Genomic DNA, 20,731 nt, shown 5'->3' with positions numbered 1-20,731 from the left:
CAGACATTTCATTAGTACCATGGCAGGGTGCTGCTCCAGCCTATCCCTATGCCAAATAAGGTAAGAATATTAGAGAAAAGAAGAAGAATCGACACCAGCTTTTGCCAATCTGGCACCATCTAGATCATGGGTAAGCAAACTAAGGCCTGGGGGTTGGATCTGGCCCAATCGCAGTGTGTTTTTACATGAGTAGAATGTGTGCTTTTATTTAAAATGCATCTCTGGGTTATTTGTGGGGCATAGGAATTTGTTCATCCCCCCCCCCAAAAAAATATAGTCCGGCCCCCCACAAGTCTGAGGGACAGTGGACCGCCCCCCCCCTGCTGAAAATATTTGCTGACCCCTGCTCTAGATGTAGCTCATAACAGTTGGAAGGTGCCGGTCTGGCAGTAGCTGATATATCCATTCTATAACGGAATCTAAGAAACAAAACCAAAGGGGGGTGGGAGGTCAGAAAGACTAGGTTTTAGCCTACATACATAATTGTTCCACATTTTCTCCCAATAAATCAGTGGCTGCCATCAGTTATTTTGGGAACAAGTAAAAATTCTTCAATTCAAGACACTTGTAAGTATGGGTAAAACATTAGTTAAATGAAGGCCATACATTTTAACACCTTACAAAACAAATTGCAAGACAGGAGTGCCTGGCATGCTCTGGTCCAGGAGGTCATAAAGAGTCGGACACGACTAAACAACAACAACAAAACAAATTGCACATTTACAGTTTGGATACATCTGGAAATCCTCTCCCTTGCAAGATGTTGTCTCTCATATTTCATGCACATGATATTAAATGTCAAGGGGAGACCTTTGTGGCTTATTAATGATTTGTTATCTGAGTGTTGGTATGTATGGATAATTGTTTTGCAATAAAGAATTCCGTATTGTTAACACTTTCTTTTCTCTTTAACTTGGTTTTCAGTTGCAATGTGTGTGTGCGTGCGCGCACATGCGCGTGCTAAAGATCGTTTGTGTCTTTGTTGGTTGAGCCTCATATTCCATACATTAAATGAAAAAAATACATTCCAATGCATAAAATGTTTCCCAAAAATGTGCTTAATTAGCTTCCTGTCCTTCTTGTTGTTGTTGCCTCCAATGTAGAGAAGAAGAGTTTGGATTTGATATCCCGCTTTATCACTACCCAAAGGAGGGGCTGAGAGACTTCAGAGAAGTGTGACTAGCCCAAGGTCACGCAGCAGCTGCATGTGGAGGAGCGGAGACGCGAACCCGGTTCCCCAGATTACGAGTCTACCACTCTTAACCACTACACCACACTGGCAAGCAGAAAATGGTGAAACACCAAAGTCTAGCTGCATAAAGCAAACAATCTGTGTTGCAGCAACACATGGTAAGGGATGGAAAAGGGAACTTACCTATGAAAGGCTGAGATGAGACTGCTGGGTGCCAACAGTATGGGACCTTTTGGGAGCACACAACCCTGGTCGTTGACACATGTCAGGTATCCTTTGGTGATATGTGCCATGCCAATGGATCTGGCTGAACAGTAGAGAAACTTGTATCCATTCCTAGAATGAAGGTATAATTAATACAAGTAAAATATCTGCATAGTGCCCAGCCCCTTTGGGTCACATTCACACCATATACAGTATGCAGTATACTTTTATGCCACTTTAACAGTCATGGATTCTCCCAAAGAACTCTGGGAGCTGTAGTTTGTTAGGGTTCTCTTAGCAACTCTCAGCACCCTTTACAAACTACAATTTCCCAGATTCTTTGGGAGGTATGGTATGAAGGCAAGTGATCTTAGTCTCCACCTCCAGTTTCAATGGCTTGAGTTTAATTACTCAGATCCATTCCTTACTCTTAGAGTAAAGCAAGGCTGTACAGTAGTTTGGAGTGCTGAAATATTTCTCAAAGACCCCTCTAGTGCCAATAACATTTGCCTTTTAAAAGTCATTGTCACCCCTCTCCCATTCTGCTGCTGCTTCATTGCCCTTGTCATATTGAAAGAAAGGAGGGATATAAACAAAAGAACATACATTTTTAAATAAAAAAATGGTAGGGACATAGGAAAATAGTATTAGAAGAATACAGACATTATTTAAAGGAGATTGGTTTTAAAAGAAATCACTTCCTAGGAGATGAGTTGTCAAGGGTATCAAGAAGTATAAAACCTCTTTAACAAACTGAGCAAGAGGAAAAGAAGAAAATAACATTTTTTCCTGACTTGCAGAATTTGATATGCTGAGCAGTTGTGAAACATATTTGAATAAAAAAAGCATATCCTACTCTCCAGTGATTTTACATACTTGGACACATTAATTTGGTGAAACCAGTAAGTAGACCCTGCTCTCACCTGAGGGACAAGTTTACTACCAAAGATGGACTACAAAGTAGCTACAACTTACAAGTGGATTTTGTGGAAGAGCTTTGCAATGCCTTGGTGGGTCCAGTCTTTCCCAAGGTGTGGCAAGATGTGCCCTAGAGCATCAGACCTAATGGGAAGAGGAATAATGAGAAACACATATGCATATAAAACAACTATGAACTCCTTGCAGTGTAGCTCATGGTTCAGGGTCTACCTTATAGTGAAAATCTGGTGACCATTATATGTTCTTATGTGGGATTGGCAACAAATTGTTACAGAGCTTCCTCATTTCCTAAGGGAAGAGCTTCTGTTTAGACTGCAGGCATCCCCAAATTTCGGCCCTCCAGATGTTTTGGACTACAATTCCCATCTTCCCTGACCACTGGTCCTGTTAGCTAGGGATCGTGGGAGTTGTAGGCCAAAACATCTGGAGGGCCGCAGTTTGGCGATGCCTGGTTTAGAGCTTCAGTCAGGCACTTAGCCATCCCATCCTCCAGGATAGTATTAGCTATAAAGGGCCCAAGCAATCCAATCTAACCACCCACCTTCCACTGGTTTTCCATTTTTCTTTTCCAACTGATACTTAACATTTAAAGCCCTAAACGGCCTCGGTCCAGTATACCTGAAGGAGCGTCTCCACCCCCATCATTCAGCCCGGACACTGAGATCCAGCACCGAGGGCCTTCTGGCGGTTCCCTCATTGTGAGAAGTAAAGTTACAGGGAACCAGACAGAGGGCCTTCTCGGTAGTGGCACCCGCCCTGTGGAACGCCCTCCCAGCAGATGTCAAGGCAATAAGCAACTATTTTACTTTCAGAAGAAGTTTTTAATGTTTGATGCTGTACTGTTTTTAATATTCGGTTGGAAGCCGCCCAGAGTGGCAGGGAAACCCAGCCAGGTGGGCGGGGTATAAATAAATAAATTATTATTATTATTATTATTCTACTGGAAACATGTGAGCCTGTATAGTCCTCATTCGGTTATTTTGGGTGGGAGCTTTCACTGCCCATTTCAGTATTTTGCTTTTGTTTCCCAGTGGTGTTGACACTTTACTTTTGTTTCTCATTGGCCCCATTTTGCCTCCAATCCTGCTGGCATGGCGGCACCATGTTCAGTGTTAGTGGGAGTGATGCCAGAGGGACTTACCTGGTGATAGTTCCATCAATGTCAGAGATCACCACCTTGTCATCCCAGTTCCATAGATAGATGTTGGCTTCACAACGACATGTGCCCTGGTACTGAGTGGTCACGCTGAATGCTACCTCATTGACACCGTCTCTCAGGTTCAGACTTTTCTACAGTAAAGAGAGATTTTTTAAAAAAAAAACAACAACAACCAAAAAAACCCACCATGTTCAGCATCTGTCCATTGCTGTTAGTGTAGATTACCCATCACATAGTGGATTATTATTATATTTATAAAAAACAGTCAGGGAAAAGGGGGTGCAATTGGTGGCAATGATGAAGGATGATCTACACCATTCTTATACCACTATATCTCTAAGTGACGTATAGAAAACTGAAACCACAGACAACATTAACCAAAATATTACAAAAATACATGCGGTTACAGGGAACCAGGCAGAGGGCCTTCTTGGTAGTGGTGCCTGCCCTGTGGAATGCCCTCCCATCAGATGTCAAAGAGAAAAACAACTACCAGATTTTTAGAAGACATCTGAAGGCAGCCCTGTCTAAGGAAGTTTTTAGTGACTGATGTTTTAATGTATTTTTAATCTTTTGTTGGAAGGTGCCCAGAGTGCCTGGGGAAACCCAGCCAGATGGGCGGGGTATAAATAATAATCTATATTATTATATAAGAATGTTGAATACACACACACACATTTTCCTTCTGATACACCCTCCCTCTCAGCCTCCAGGTTCTTACTTCAGGTCAAAACAAACTTTCAGACCCCCCCCCCGCAAAAGTCTCATAACAAGAAGTGTTCCTAGTAACAGCAGACATCACCCTATTCTCTCAGTCTAGACTTGCTTTTTATGGGCTGTCCCAAGGTGGATGGTATGTCCTCAACTTGCCCACCTCTGTGTATCATTCAACTGTACTCTCCACACCAAGTTCCAGATACAGCAGGTTTGCTTAGTTTCCCAGGGGGTCCAAAGGCTGGGGAAAGTGCCCTCCTCTACTCATAGATCTTTATTCACCCTCTATCCTCTCCTCCTCCTCCTCCTCCAGCTTGCAATGATAATGGGAGCTTTTTTTCTAAGGGCAATTGCCAAGATTGCCATGTCCTTACCAAGATGGTGAGGAGCAGGGAAAGCTTTAAATTTATTGTCCTCACATGCTGCAGTTCCAATGACAATCACTCATAACCTCAGCCGTGTGTGTGTGTGTGTGTGTGTGTGTGTGTGTGTGTGTCTACAGCTGCTGCTCTTATGCCATTAATGTGATGTGTAGGTAGGCCCTTAACATCCAAAAGTCATTGGGATCTAACTCAGGCATCCCCAAACTTCAGCCCTCCAGATGTTTTGACCTACAACTCCCACCATCCCTGACCACTGGTCCTGTTAGCTAGGGATCATGGGAGTTGTAGGTCAAAACATCTGGAGTGCCACAGTTTGGGGATGCCTGATCTAACTCATAGTTAAGGGGTTTGAGCTGTAATTGCAAAGGACTGTCCAGAAATTCCAATGAGGCAAGCCTGTTTGGAGGTCCATCTCTCAAAGCAAAGAAGTCACATTAATACATACAAGAGGCAGCAAGGGGGGGAAGAACCCCTTAAAACTACGTACAATTTGATCTGAAGAGAGCCTTAGAGATTTCTTGTAGGTTGGAAGAAACTTCTGTGTGAGAGCATCTGGTACGGGTCTCTGCCCTCGGCCTGAGGATATAGAGTCGTCATCACTGGATGAACCATCATCTCTTCTGCAGTACAAAGAAGCAGAATGAGAATTCAAGAGTAAAAATGGGGCAAAGATAAAGAATAGCAGCCAAAGTCCAAAGAGCAGGAAAATGGCTATTCACTATTTGAGGGGAAACAGAGGTGTCACCCTACGTAATTCTGGGGAATCTGAAATGAGTCAAGGTCATCACCTAAGCCACTTATGGCCTTCTAGAGGCTGCTGGACTCCCAGGTCCCACCAGTCCCAGCCAGCACTGCAAATGGTCATGGATAATCAACTCCCATGGATAGTAAACTCCAGCAACATCTGGAGGGCAAAGAGTTCTCATTCCTGTCCTAAGCAGTTACCAGCAAGCATAGACTTGCCTAGATGTTAAGTAGTAGATGCTACGGGGAAAAAAGTGTGACAAAATTCATGGAGGATGATGCAATCAACGACCATGATGGCTATGCTCTGCCTCCATGGAGAGAGGCAGTGATGCTTCCAAATACCAGTTGCTAGGAGCCACAGGAGGGGAGAGTGCTCTTGTGTTTGGGTCTTGCTTTGTGAGTTTTCCACTGTGAGAACAGGATGTTGAACTAGATAGGCTATTGGCCAGATCCAGCAGGCCCTTCTTACGTTCTTAAGCATTGTTCTCCAAAGGCTATAATACAATATCCAGAATAAACTTGGGTCTAGATAACACAGCAATCTTCCTGAAGGGAGAAGAAACAAAGAGCAGAAGCATTTCATAGAACCATTGTCAGGCAAGATTCCATGTTAAACAATGAAAGGGAAGGGAAGGAATGTTTGTAGCTCAATGATGCAGCATCTGCTTACAGAAGACCCCAGTTTCAATCCTCAGAATTTACAGGTAAGGCTGGGAAAGGCTCCCTGTCTGAAACCCTGGAAAATTGCTGTCAGGAGATGCAGACAATACAGGTGTATATGGCCCAATTAGTTCAGGGATTGAGACTGTTTGGTTTTGCAAGATTTAAAAATAAATATGGTTTCCTCATTATAACTTTTAAAAAGCAAAAAACAAAACCAGTAACTTTGTCCTTTGGTACCCTGAACATTGCTTCACCTCAGGGCATGCTGACATCTTACCTCCGCAGTGAGGAATCTGCTCTACTACATTTCTGTGCACTGGATTCATGCTGTGGACACAAGAGATTGGAAATCACTAATCTTCTTTAAGCAACCATTAAAGCAGCAAACCAAGGTCTCAGGCATACCACAAAGAAGCAGGTGCAATGGCATCTCCAAGCAAAGACAAATATACCAAAGAAAATATTATTTCTCCAGGGGTGAAGGAACTCATGGACCTCAAGATATTGCTGGATTCTCAACAGCCTTAAAGAGGAATTTCAAGGAGCACAGGTCCCCTAGAGTGTTCACAACGTGACACATTTTCATAGGCAATAATCCTAATTTTAACACTGAGGAATCAGTGGGAGGAGGACCATCCAACCAAGTATGGCCATGTGAGCTTGGGTATACTAGAAGCACTTTGACATAGCATCCCCAACACATATGGAAGGAACATGTCTGAAAATGGGCCCTTAGCACTTTTTAATAATGCAGAAAGATGAAAGTGAAAAGGGGACAACGGAGAGATTGGCTATCTATTTCTGGTAGACAGAATCATATTGGGTTCAGAGTCAGCCCTTCTCTGCTGGAGGATGTTTGCAATTCTAGCAGCTAAGCTGTCGTGTTGTGGGGAAGCTAGGCCTTTGTATCTGGTATTTTGACATTGTAATGACACAGGCATTTTATTTATCCACTGATGTCTCACAGGGCTCGAGTCGGGGGGGCCGTGTGCTATTTGGGGGGGGGATGCTAGTGAAGCTGGTGAAGAAGGAGCCTGAGAAGCAGGAGCCTGAGGAAATAATGGCCAGTATAGACAGCAAATTCCCATGATTCTTTGGTCAGGGGGGAGCCAAACCTGATTAAAGTGGTATATCAGCACTTTAAATGTAAGGTGTGAATGTGACCTCTGCCTCCTCCAGATCTTCCTCTGCAGCACTGGAGAGACTATATCACACCTTTTCCCTGTGCTTGAGTAAAGGTTAGAATTTTATCCAAAGGGAAAATATTCCAGTTCCACATTCATGTTAGCAAATCCCAAATTGAAGTTCAGTTCCAGATCAGTCGCCTACAGAAGTTCAGTCCAAAATGTTGCAATACCACAGAGCAACGTTTCATTCTCGCAGCGTAACTTCACAGAATCATGATACACAAAGTACCTCCTCGTGTGAAAGTTCTCTTCGCCGCCAGGAAAACCACCACCTGCCACCCTTCTTGGGCATCTTTTCCTTCATGAGCCTGTCGACAGTACTCTGGTGACATGAAGAGAGAACGAGTGGTGAATTAGGTTCAACCCCAAATGAGATCATCCACATACCATGATAGGATGTTCTTACTACCTTAATTAAAAACAGCAATTGATTAGTCATACAGATGGAGGATATGCCCTACATTCCAGAGCAGCCAGGATCAAATGCTTAGGCCCCATCTGCATTGCACATTTAAAGCAGTATTATTCAACTTTGAAATAGTCGCAATTGTCCACAAATAATCATGGGAGCTTCAGTTTGCTAAGGGTGCTGAGAGAAGACCCCTATAGACCCCTATTCCCCACACAGAGCAACAATTGTAGCTCTGTCAGGGGCAATAGGGGTCTCCTCTCAGCTATCCCAGCAGAAGAAGTATGACCAAGCTGGCAGAGAGGTCAAAGGTGTATTCTCAGCCCCCAGAATGAACAGCTGAGGCACCAGCTTGTCTTCCAAACCGGAAGTGCAGAGAATTATGAGAATTATTACAAAGATTTACTAAAGTTTCTGTGGGGTGAGAAGCTGCAATTTAGCCAAGGAGAATGTCCATGTATATAGTGACAGGACACGTCAAAGTCAGCTTGGAAATTCTTGCTCTAGAATACAGGTACCACCTGGTCAGTGATCTGGAAGACAGGAGGTAAGAAAACGTCTGCTGTGTCAAGACTCTAGCTATCAAGGTGATGTGAAAATAAAGGCTTTTAAAAGGCCGGTAAACCAATCAAAGTCAGAAATTGGTACTCATAGCCGCTGTGGCTATGTGACAATGATGTATCCAGGAATAACCCCATGCTATGCACTTGCTCCTTTCCATCTAGAGCTGGCTGTCTCCAGATATTAAACATTCGTGCCAAAGCATTCTTTGAGTTTTGAGACCTATGAGCTTAAATAAGACATTTCAGTTCTCCAACTTTGTATAGACTACTTTAGCTTACCTTGGGAAGGTCCTTTTGGAAAGCTTGTAGGGAGAGGAGCATAGGGGCTGCAACTGCCCAGTTATAATATCTGAAAGCAAAGAGAGGGGAAGAAATTTCACTCTGCCTATAACCCCATTCATGTGGTAGCAAAACATTGAGATATGGCTGTACCAGTGAGGATGCAGCATGAAAAGACATGCCTTCAGAACACTCCTACACACACACACACACAGGGGCTCACAGCCACCTTATGGGGAACCCAAACTTATACTTCCACGACAGATAGAAAGCTAAAATTTGGCATGCACTGCCCAAGACAACTCTAAAAATGGCATATTGGTAAGGCTTTCCTCTGGATAGTGCAGCATGATTTCTACCCCATAATTGCAGCCATCCGCACATGCACTACAAGCACTACAAGCCAAGCCAAGCACACCTTGTTTTTACTGTTGTCAGTGACAGTGAGCTTATAATGAAGGGCTGTGGGACTTCATACATGTCAGCAAACTTTAGATTGTACAGGGAGTATTTTCAGTGCAGACAGAACACAGTACACAATGCAGAGTAAGAAAGGAATGAAAGGCCCACCTTCATCTTTGATGGATGTGGGCAGTGGGAGGCAGATATCAAGAAATAGCCAATAATTTCTCTAGGCTCACATAATGGAAGCTGGTGAGTGTGTGCATGCATGTTTGCACACGTAAAGCAGTTATGGGGGAGAAGCAGAGCAGAAAGTGCTCCTTCTACTAACTTCTTGTGGATCTGGATCACCAAATTTGGGTCCTCGAGTACTGCTGGGTTCTCCACAAACTCTTGGTAGGAAACTATGTGCTTCGTGAACTTCTCAGCTAGAAATGGAAGGGAGAGAGAAATACATGCCAGTTGGCCAGCAACCCTCCAGCGACTTGCAAAGCTAGTGGTGGCTGCTAACTAGAGGATCACGACAAACAAGGAGCCGCTCCACCTTGCCAACGGTAGGGTGGAGCCAAGCTCTCAACTCCAGCATCACTGCAGTTTACTGAGACAGTGCTGTGGCAGGACAGCACTGAGGATGGAGATACACAGGCACACCCATGAAGCCAATCTGGCACTCCAAACAGTGCGCTTGCACAACCCCGATCATGCTGCCCCCTCCAGGTAAGCTGCAGTGGTGACAGTGTCAGGAGGGGGGGCTCTTCCCCACCACACCGGCCACTGATGCCCAGGACTCCCATACAGACACGTCATCATGCTTAATACCCTTAAGAGCTTATCTACACAAACTTTTGTTGCTGTTATGCCAGTTATCCTGCCATGGTTTCCCGCAGAGAATCCTGCAAAATACAGTTTGGGTGAGGGGGCCAAGGATGCTTGTTCTCGTGATGGAACAACAGTTCCTGGGGGAAAGGACAGACACTTAGACCTAATAAGGTCTGTGGTGTAGATATGTTTCTCCAAATTCCCCTTTACTGGGGCTCTCGTTTCACACAAGCATATTTCCATTTTAAGACACAGCCTGGCAAGGAGTCATAGGGCAAATCCACTACGGTGTGCAGACCACCAGCTGGCCTGCCATTCAATTTCACTTTTCCAGCAGCTTGAAGCAGGTTCTCTTTTTTTTAGCCTCAGCTGGGTTCTGTATAACCAGCTGCAAGGAAGGTGGGTGGGGATGTACCATGCAGAAACAGAGTGTGCCACCCCTGCCTCCTGCAGTCACCACCCTCTCCTAGGAACAATAACAGTAGTGTGGGGGGGAGACAGTGCTCCCCCTTCCAAAACACAACACACAAACCGGGCAGCACCAACCCCCCACCCCAGTCAACCAAGGAACAAAAAGTCCAAACCAATCTGTTATGAGGGGCAGGAGGCCTTAGTGAGCACACAGATGTACCGGAAGGCCTTGTGAGGCACCACACACTAGAATTATTCCCTCTCCTTCAGACGTACCATGAGATAATTCCCCATCATCCCCAAGACCTCCACAGACAGACAGGAGCATGTGAGGCACCAGGCTGCTTTCTGAAGGCTCCGAGAGATTATCGGCGCTGCTGTCAACAGTAGGAGCGCCACCACCGTGTGGGTGCTCAGAAGAGAAGCTGCCAGGGTCAGACTGGACTTGGCCACTCAGCTCAGCATCACTGACAACAGAAGAACAAAGCATCGATCCCATGCAGGCCACTCAGTTACTACATTTCTTTCAATAATTGAACAAAAGTGAGGAAGGAGAAGGCAGCAGGACCCTGGTATTTTAGGAAGTTCTCCCTGGTTTTAATTATCGGGTCGGTAATATTAAGGTTCATTCTTATTTCAGAATGTTGTCGCAGTTACACTCAAGTGCACAGCTTTCTCAAGAGCTGTCAAGCCACCAACTCAAGAGAGCCACTTTGACTGACATGGGTGGTGTTGCAACTGTGGGTGGCTCCCATTTCAGCCCAGGTATAACAGAGGCTTCTGTGCATATGATACATTCCAACATCATGCAAGTGCTGCTTATATGGTACGTAATCACATAATCACAGGGTGGATAAACATCCAATTAAAATATATATAAATATTTCTCTTGAAAAAAGGTAATGCAAATGCCACGTTTCCCTTAAAGAATTATTTGGCTAATATTAAATGATCAGAATATAAATTTGTCGGTAAAGAGCTGGTTTGCTCATAATGCTAAATCATGGTTTAGCATTATGTGCACGGGCACTGGGCTTCTGCATTCTCCCTTCCTCTTCCCTCTTGCAGCACAGCCACAAGGAAACTGGAAGCATTTGCTGCAGATTGTCGTGATGTCCAAAGCGGGGCAAATGACCGTTAGTTTTTAACCATGGTTCATCCAAACAAGCTAGGACAGGGGTCAGCAAACTTATCTCTCTCCCCCTCTCTCCCCCAGCTTTCCTACCTCCTCCGCCACTCTGCCTGTGGCTGGGAGCCCGCAGTGGTGGCGGTGCCTCTCCTTTCCGGGCCAGCTTTCCCGAGCGCCAGGCGCAGGGCCAGCAGGTGCGCCAAGCTCTAGCCAAAGCCCCGTGATGCACCCATCACGATGCCCACAGCGCGGCCATGGGCTGAGAGGCCGGCTGCCTGGCGGGCGGGCGGCAAGGCTTTAGATTGGCTGGCTGCTGGCACCAATCAAAGCCCAGCTCCCTTCCTCCACAGGGCGGGGAGAAGCCAGGAGGAGGGAGGGAGGAGGGAGGAGGCACTGCCGCGGTGGGAGGGAGGGAGGGGAAAGAAATGGCACTTGGGGAAAAATGCCACAGCCCGAACGATCATTCCAATCCAAGCAGCGATTCCAGGACTGTCCGCGGGCCAGATCCAGAGGGCAATTGGGCCTGATCCAGCCCGCGGGCCTTAGTTTGCCAACCCTTGAGCTAGGATCATTAATTTTTTAAAAAAATAATTACATCCATGAATTGGCACAAGACATTGGGCTACCTGAGTTAGGCAGGCCTCCCCTCCACCATAGTTTAGACCCCACACATAAGCTGCTTTTGCCTCATGGCTTGCTGAGCTTGTTCTAAGAGTGAGGCACAGAGATGATGCAGTATGGGACAGCTCCAGCATCACAGCTTTTCTGCAATGGCAGGCAATAATGGTTCCTTACACCATGTGGCTCTCTGTGACTTATGTTAGAGCTGACCCTCATGCAAATCAATACAAATTATTTTGCAAACTTTTTTTCTTTAAGAAGGTTAAGACACCTTTTAAAGCATTTCCAAAATTGTTCAGGAGAGGATGCTTGCTTTCTACTTGGTCTGGACACTATCCAATGAAATGTCCAAGACAGATGCAGCAGAATATACTTATTTAGTGCTGGTCATGTTTGGTGGAGTCTTCTTTCAATTTTCCAAGAGAATAGTTTTAAGATACATTAATTTCATTAGGAATCGTGGTGAAGAATGTACAGAAGTGAATATACCAACTCAGGTATGACAGCTTGATGATGCAACAGCCATCAAGCAAAACAGGCTTCTTCTTCATCCTTGCATATACTGCGCTAGAATTATTGAATGAATTATGCTTCATACCTTTTAGGGAAATAAAGTGCTATTTGCTCTGCATCCAGGTTTGAGAGATCCTCCAAGTAAATATCTGTGGGTCCCAGATGAGAGCTTCTCCTCATGGAACCTGATCCAAAAAGAATTATCATTTCAATAAGGGGACTTTGCTCAACAGCCATTTCCGCAATCATTCCCTCTAACAGCAGACTTCAGTGGTCAGTGCCTATCATTTAGGAACCAAAGTGGGTGATCCAGAAATAAGTCAAGTGGTTTGTACATACTTCAGGGACTCCCTAGATATGCAAAAAATTGTAAATTGAAAGAAATATATATTTTGCAATCCATAAAACAGGTGAACAAGCTGCTGTCCGGTTTCTTCATTGTTTCCATGGATAGCTCACTAGCAGCTTACAATATACTGGAGGTGAGCATTAAGGTTAAGGGAGGGAGGAGAAAAGCACACAATTGTTTTTCTTTAAAAAAGCAAAAGTTCCCCTCCAGAACATTACACACAAAGAAAGCTATATGGTGGCAGAGTTAGTCCCAAGCTGTATTCAGTGATATAGACCAGCAGGGGAGAATTTTAGCAGTAGGAACAACAACAAACAAACAAACAAACAAACAAACAAACAACAAACAACAACGTCCTGTATGTGAACTGCAGGTAGAACTATGAATCTTTTGTTCCAGGCTAGCTGGAGCCATAAACAGAAACACTCTTTTAGGGGGTGGGGATAAGCCGCAACCTTTTGTCGTAGCTCCCCACTTGCACACATTTTACATGTCTTCAAACTTGTCTTACCCCTTCTCTTCTCCTGTTTCAACTCTGGGCTGCGGCAGGGCTCCAGATTTGTCAAACTAGCTTTCCTTAAGGATGGCACTTCCACATCCAAAACTGGTTCAATAATCTCCTCGGCTGATGCTATTCCTTCATTCTCTGCAGCAGTTGCTAGGACTTGCAGATCACTTGAAAGGCTGGGAGTAGTTTGTAGAGCACTGCCAATGGGTTGAATGGAAGAACTGGTCTCTTCACTCACTGGGAGGCCATTTCCAGAAGGAAAGACAGGTGTTGGCCTAACTACTGGAGCGGCTGGAGAACACGATGCTTCATCAGAATCTTCCATGCCGAGGTCACTTTCTGAGTCTGGTGTAATGGCAGCGAAGTGAGTCGTCTCACCTACAGGAATGGTTGCTGCTGGAGTAATGGCTGCTGTCATGGAGACACTTGCAGCAGACTTTGCTGCTTCTACTCTGTCAGATTTGCTCACCTTAAAGGAGGAGAAATGTCTTGAGTTTGGATCACAAAACAGCACAAAAAGAGGAAATTTAGGATTGTTTTCAGAGGCTAGATATGTGACTGACAAATTGTTTCTATGGCTTCCACAAGTGTGTGTGTGTGTGTGTGTGTGTGTGTGTGTGTGTGTGTGTGTGTGGATAGAGGAGGAGGAGGAGGAGGAGGAGGAGGAGGAGGAGGAGGAGGAGGAGGAGGAGGAGGAGTTTGGATTTGATATCTTGCTTTATCACTACCCAAAGGAGTCTCAAAGCAGCTAACAGTCTCCTTTCCCTTCCTCCCCCACAACAGACACCCTGTGAGGTGAGTGGGGCTGAGAGACTTCAGAGAAGTGTGATTAGCCCGAGGTCACCCAGCAGCTGCATGTGGAGGAGTGGAGATGCGAACCCGGTTCCCCAGATTACCGCTCTTAACCACTACACCACACTGGCTCTCTAGGTGTGGGTGCACAAACGATTGGGGGGGGGTTGCCTTAAAAAACAGTGTGCATAATCAATTTATGACATTTCAAAACAGATAACTCTTACTAGAACTCAAACAAAGGAGGACCCAAGGATATTAGAATATCTGAAGAGCCACAGTGGAAGGAAATTGAGAAATTTATTCATCTCTTATAACAATCAGAAATAAGGGACTCCTTATTTCTGCAAAACAAAAAACAATCACATATGCATTCCCTTTTGCTTAGATCACTTTGTAATAGAAGTCATTTGACCTCTCTTCCACTACAGACTACACATCAAAGTAAATTCTGCATGCACAAAGCAGAGGGGCCCAAAAGGCACTCAAAGCGTCTAAATATTGTTTCTAGAGTAGGGACTGCACTTTCCTGATATGGCAGAGGCAATTTAAGTAGAAACAATATAGCAAATGCTAAAAAGTAGCATTTTGTGCATCTGTTTTGTGTGTGAAATGCACAAAGTAGCAGGTACCAGAGTTTCCTTTCGAACCACACTCACCTCAGGCAACCTTCCCCATGACCACTGCATGTGTGATTCAGAGCAAAGCGGCATTTCAGGATTTCGGATCTCCAACTCAGAGTCACTTTTCGGGGCTGATGGGCAGTTTGGAGGAAGGCTGTAAAAAGAAGATGAAAGCAAAAGCTTTTTACTAGCTGTAGTGGAGAAGTCTACTGGGGCAAGCAGGCAAAAGGAAAAGGGGCTTAAGCCCAAGTCGTTTCTTATCCCAAGCAATTCTCCTGACCTGAAACTTATTAGGATAACATAAGGAGAGCCAGCAGGATCAGGCCAACAGCCCATCTCATCCAGCATCATGCAGTTGCAGTAGCTACAGGGCCATCTTTACCCGGGGGTGCAAGTGGTGCTGGGCACCCAAGCGCCAATTTCTTGGGGGTGCCAAATGTATACTGGTCCCTCTCAATTGGCAGGAGTGAAAAGCAATGGAGTGAAAGTCCCCACCCACCCCTGTTGCTCTGTTGCGTCAAATATTCCTAATGAGTCAGGAAAGAAAAGCAGTTTTTTCCTGCTGCTTCATTGTTACAGGTGAGCGATTCCCCCCCCCCTCAAAAAAAGGTCAACAACTTTGGCTTCCCCCTCTCCAAAAAAGCTCAATAAAAGTTAATTTGGGGGTGGCTAAACTATATTTGGGGGCGCTGGGTGGATTTTGTACCCCAGCAGCACATATGCTAAAGACGGCCCAGAAGCCCAAAAGGAACTTTCTCTTTTAAACAGTTTAGCCTTTGACTCTCTGCTGTATCATGCAGCATCATATACTGACCTCTGTAGGGGAGCCAGCTCTCCATCAGAATAGGGATAAGCTTCTTTAGGTTGCAGACTTCCAGCTCCTTCATTCTGAGCCTCAGTGAATGAGTAGTACATTGTGTTGCTGGTAAGGAATATTACAAGGAAAATTAGGTACAATGACAAATAAATAGTTATTAACTGAGTGCTGAAGTTTCTCCATAGGCCCTCATTGCATGGGTCTGTTTTACATTGACTTAGCATTACTCCCACGGCAGAATGCAAACTCAGATCATGTGCAACTTTCTTGCATGTATTTCTTCTATGCAGCCATGACATGGGAAGTTCATGTTTTGCTTTCAAGCCACATTTCCAGTCCTCCAAATAAGTATGGGGAATTTGGACAGACCTCTAAAACAAAACCACATAGCCTGTTATAGTTTCTTGATCTTGGATGATCACCCAGTATGTTCTGAGATATCATCTGGGGAAATTCATCGGCATGGCAAAGAGAAGCGTAAACCACCTATGACTCTACAGTCTAAATGATGTCAAGAGAAAAGTAGGATGTGGTCAATTACATTTTTCTACAAAGCAAACATAATGCATGATCAGTAGCCTAGAGAGTCTCCTTACTGTTCTGACAAGCAAAATACAAACCAATTAGTCACACAGGTATCCCAAGAAAAGGAGCCTGCAAGTGTCCTAATAATCATTACACTATAAAAAGCTGTATGTTTCCTTTTCTCTTAGCTTAGCCTTCTAATGTGACTATGAAGTTTTACAATTAAATTTAGGTTGTGCACACAATGCACGATAATATACTGTACATTCATTTCTGGGTGCAGGTAACTTTTGAGGACATTGTACACAGAATTATCCTCATGTTGTTCCTGTCCCATGCCATTTGTCAATCAAAAGGGCATTCTTATACGGTTATAATCAGTGCTTCCCTCCCCCCCCAAGAAATGTTTGGGGATACTCTCATTTTCCTACTCATATTGAAATACTGCCCCTCAATGAGGCCAAACTTGGATTCACAAAATGTTTAGGGGTATGCATAACCCTGCGTCCCCCCAGAAAAAAGGCACTGGTTACAATCCATTTTGTGCTGAGAGCGCACTTTCTCAGGTTACCTCTTATATATTCCTGCGTATAAGACTACTTTTTAACCCAGGAAAACCTTCTCAAAAGTCGGGGGTCGTCTTATACACCGGGTCGTATTTCTTATACGGCAAGTATATCCCAAACGCTATATTTTAACTGGAAAAATTGGAGGTCGTCTTATACACCCAGTCGTCTTATACGCCAGAATATATGGTACTGGCATTGCAGGGCTGTGCCACTCTTCACTATAATTTCCTAACAAAGGATACACCTGACCCACTTGACCTCTGACTATTAAGGAGCTTCAAACAGTCCTCTAGCTCCATTAAATGCTTTCCTGTCCAACACCTGAACTCCCAGCAGCAAAACAACAAAATGTATTGCACAGTTGCAAAGCTGGTGCAAATACCAATGATGGTTGGCATTTGCAGCAATTTAACACAGATGGCGGCAATCCAAGTTTTGGTTACAACCTACTTACTTGGAAGTCAACAGCTTCCGTTTCTCCTCCAGAGATTTCTCATTTTCAGTCCCTCCTCCTTCCTCTTCTGAAGTGGAGTCTCCCAATGATTCCCTCTTCTTTGGTTTCTTCTTGCGCCATCTTTTCTTGCGAAGGGCTGTTTCTGAGCCCAAGACTTCAGGGTTTCCATGCAAGCTGGACGATCTGGACACAGGCTCTGCATTTTTCTCCAGTGGGATGGGAGATGTGCACATGGAAGTGGGAATGTTCTCCTGGAACAAGGGGAGGGGCACACAAAAATGCTCAACCTCTGACCCAAGTTAGGAGCTGATTAAACTATAAAGCAGAGATGGGGAACCTGTGACTCCCAATGTTGTAGAACTTCTCTTTCCATCAACCCCAGTCAGGAGTGATTGGAGTTGTAGTTCAGCAGCATCTGGAGGGCCACAGGTTCCTTGTGGCTCCTATAAAACCAGGTCAATCAATACCTGGGAATACCCGGAACAGCAAACAGAAGGAGAGTTCACTGTGGCCTCTGCAACTGGTCAGGAGACAAAGGAATGCTGGGAGGTTGAAGCCCCTCCCTCTTAGGAAACAAACATCACAGTAAGGGGAAGAACAGCCTGGCTCCATGCCTCATCAGCCAATGAAAGAGCAGCTGCAGGGAGCCTTCTCCCCCACTCCTCCCCACCAGAAAGAACATTTGGCTTTAATGGTATGTTGCTCTGGGACTCTGCAGTAGAAATGAAGAACACTCAGGACCCCATATACCGGTATTGACTTGAGGAGTAAGGGCTATTGATGTGCATCTGTTATTGCAATCTCTTGTAACATACCTTGGGGATCATTTCATTGAACGCTAGGTAAAAATCCAAAGAAACAAAGATAACCTTGGATAAAATTATACAATTTGTTCATCCTGACTTTCTTTTGTGCTGTGCTTTCCAGTGCTTTTCCAAGTGCGTGTCTGAACAGTTTCTTCCTCCTCCTTTTTTGTCCCACCACTTTCCCCACGTAAGGCTGATGTTTACCTCTGAACTGGAACAAGTGTCAATCGGCAAAAAACCCTGATTGTTCTGATTCAGCAGTAATCAGCAGGTTTTCCCAGGGAAAGGTGTAAGGACAAAAGAAACCCCCACTTGGACACAGACCTGGAAAGCACAGTGCAAAAGAAAGACTGGGTGAGCCCTTAGTGTCAAATGCAAAGGATTAGCAGGCTTTATTATCTATCTGGGAGATCAGTGCAGGAAGAATTTGGAATCCCATTCCTTGCTTCATCTCAGGGATTGAGGCGCACAGCTATTACCGGTAAGTCAGAATTGCTTCTCTCATTTGTTATGGTGAACTTTGGCATGATGGGAAGTTAGCGATGAAAAGGCAGGGGTATTTTAAGAAGGGCCCTTCCTTTGTCGGCCATTGTTGAAGGACCAAATTCTTGGACACAGTACTATTACTGTCAGAGCGTGAAAAAAGCCCAGGATGTAGAAACAGGTAGTGAGAATAGCAAATGAATAAAGTGCGGGGAGAGGAAGAAAGAGGATAACTCTAGCTTTTTTCATGTATTCATTAGGGGACAATGAACATACATGGGGTGGGTCATTGCTTGAAAGCTGCCCCTCCTAGTTTACATTGTTGGTAATGAACAGTTGAAAGACATCTATAAAATGCTTTATCGGCTGCTCCACCTCTCTGAGTCAGCTTAGAAACACACGAAGCCTACTATACAGTGCCACAAAGTCAGAATTTGGCACCCAGAGAATTTCAGCAGAGAATTATGACGGGCTTCAGAGCACATTTCTCTGAGGATCAATTTAAAAGATGAACGTTTTTCTCATGAACTTTTCCCCCTGAAGAGAAGCTTCTCTTTCATATGAAGCTTTGGACATCTACTGAAATGTGATCACTTCTTGTTGAATGAGCCAGAAGAAGCGCCTGGCAAAGTCTCAAAAGGCAGATAGAGTTGTCTGATTTCAAGAGAACAGGGCTTCAGAAACTAGCCAAAACAGACAAAATATATCTAAAATGAGAAAATATATGCAGATGGTCTCGATCTCCTAAGCTCCAGAGAATCGGGGCCTTCTCAGTGCCAACTTTGCACACACTGTACCAGTTTTGAGGAAGAGAACAGAAAAGCCCTGTTGCAGGAGGTTACCAGGATCACACCCGCATCATACATTTGAAGCAAATTTGCTTCCCCCCAAAATGCAATTTGTTAGGGGAATTGTAACTCTGAAGGGCAAAGTTCCCAGGATCCTTTGGGGGAAGCAATGTGTTTTCAAAGTGACCCAAGAAAGGACAAGCACTGGACTAGCAAAGCAAAGCAAGACAAGAAATCCAATAGATTATGGTCTGAGATATAGGTGGAATTTATCAGGAGGAATTTATCCAGATTGTTGAGAGGCATGGCCAAGGACTACAGGGTGGACTTAGGTAATCTTCTTGTGATATGGTGCTCTGTGTGAGGCAAAAAGGGGGGGGCACCTCTGAATGGATCTTCTCAATTTTGTGCCCCTTGGGCTTGATGCCCTGTGCAGGAGAAGCGTGCACACTACCCTAAATCCAGTGATGAGGACTTCAAGAGTGAGAAGTAAGGCAAAAAGAGGAGAGTGCAAAATATGGTCTGAAGCTCAACATCAAAAAACCCAAGATCATGGCCACTGGTCCCATCACCTCCTGGCAAATAGAAGGGGAAGAAATGGAGGCAGTGAGAGATTTTACTTTCTTGGGCTCCTTGATCACTGCAGATGGTGACAGCAGTCACAAAATTAAAAGACGCCTGCTTCTTGGGAGAAAAGCAATGACAAACCTAGACAGCATCTTAAAAAGCAGAGACGTCACCTTGCCTACAAAGGTCCGTATAGTTAAAGCTATGGTTTTCCCAGTAGTGATGTATGGAAGTGAGAGCTGGACCATAAAGAAGGCTGATCGCCGAAGAATTGATGCTTTTGAATTATGGTGCTGGAGGAGACTCTTGAGAGTCCCATGGACTGCAAGACGATCAAACCTATCCATTCTTAAGGAAATCAGCCCTGAGTGCTCCCTGGAAGGACAGATTGTGAAGCTGAGGCTCCAATACTTTGGCCACCTCATGAGAAGAGAAGAATCCTTGGAAAAGACCCTGATGTTGGGAAAGATTGAGGGCACTAGGAGAAGGGGAAGACAGAGGACGAGATGGTTGGACAGTGTTCTCGAAGCTATGAACATGAGTTTGACCAAACTGTGGGAGGCAGTGCAAGACAGGAGTGCCTGGCGTGCTATGGTCCATGGGGTCACGAAGAGTCGGACACAACTAAACGACTAAACAACAACAAGGCAAAAGAGTATTGGGAAAACAACAAGACTTCAGTGTAGTCTATTTGGAAGCTGAAAAGTTGAAGGGTAGTTTTTAATGTCCTTTCTAATGTTAATATCTTCCCACCTTGTGTTCCTCTGACTCCTGGACAAAAAAGGCTTCTCCATTGTCACCCAGCTTCATATGCAGATTGACTGGCTCGCCATTAATCTCAATGTCAACCTAAAAAAAGAGGGTTAGTTGTTTAGAGCCTAGAAAGCAACAGTGAAGTTAACACAAAAAGCACTAACCACTTTCCATATCTGGGACTTAGAGATGTATGAGGAATTTGATCTTTGTGAATTCCAAGACCAAACTGACCTCATCTGCATTGTGAGGAACAGTTATCCCCAGCCTTTCACACTTCCAAAATATTCCAGTGCTTCAGCTCAAAACAATAAACCACTCAGGGAACTTTATGCATTGGGATGACATGCAAATATAGTGCAG

The 20,731-nt window shown here is 44.7% G+C and overlaps 1 protein-coding gene across 2 annotated transcripts in view; it reads right to left on the bottom strand.

Moving 5' to 3' along the window:
• The window catches only part of LPIN3 (lipin 3), a 39,082-nt gene that overhangs the window by 2,926 nt on the left and 15,425 nt on the right, over positions 1 to 20,731 (bottom strand). For both annotated transcript variants that reach the window (XM_035122486.2, XM_035122487.2), the window contains exons 3-17: positions 20,369 to 20,464; positions 16,972 to 17,222; positions 15,421 to 15,528; positions 14,643 to 14,760; positions 13,195 to 13,660; positions 12,420 to 12,519; positions 10,348 to 10,538; positions 9,173 to 9,269; positions 8,440 to 8,509; positions 7,418 to 7,510; positions 6,279 to 6,328; positions 5,079 to 5,211; positions 3,477 to 3,625; positions 2,372 to 2,458; positions 1,376 to 1,528 (exon numbers count right to left, since the gene is read on the bottom strand). In XM_035122486.2, the coding sequence (XP_034978377.2) occupies positions 1,376 to 1,528; positions 2,372 to 2,458; positions 3,477 to 3,625; positions 5,079 to 5,211; positions 6,279 to 6,328; positions 7,418 to 7,510; positions 8,440 to 8,509; positions 9,173 to 9,269; positions 10,348 to 10,538; positions 12,420 to 12,519; positions 13,195 to 13,660; positions 14,643 to 14,760; positions 15,421 to 15,528; positions 16,972 to 17,222; positions 20,369 to 20,464 (2,162 nt within the window). The remainder of the gene's footprint in view (positions 1 to 1,375; positions 1,529 to 2,371; positions 2,459 to 3,476; positions 3,626 to 5,078; positions 5,212 to 6,278; positions 6,329 to 7,417; positions 7,511 to 8,439; positions 8,510 to 9,172; positions 9,270 to 10,347; positions 10,539 to 12,419; positions 12,520 to 13,194; positions 13,661 to 14,642; positions 14,761 to 15,420; positions 15,529 to 16,971; positions 17,223 to 20,368; positions 20,465 to 20,731) is intronic.

This window comes from Zootoca vivipara, chromosome 7 (assembly GCF_963506605.1).
Source record: "Zootoca vivipara chromosome 7, rZooViv1.1, whole genome shotgun sequence".
NCBI lineage: Eukaryota > Metazoa > Chordata > Lepidosauria > Squamata > Lacertidae > Zootoca > Zootoca vivipara.
Note: the sequence above shows the minus strand (reverse complement) of the source record. Positions and strands in the feature narration are given on the sequence as shown.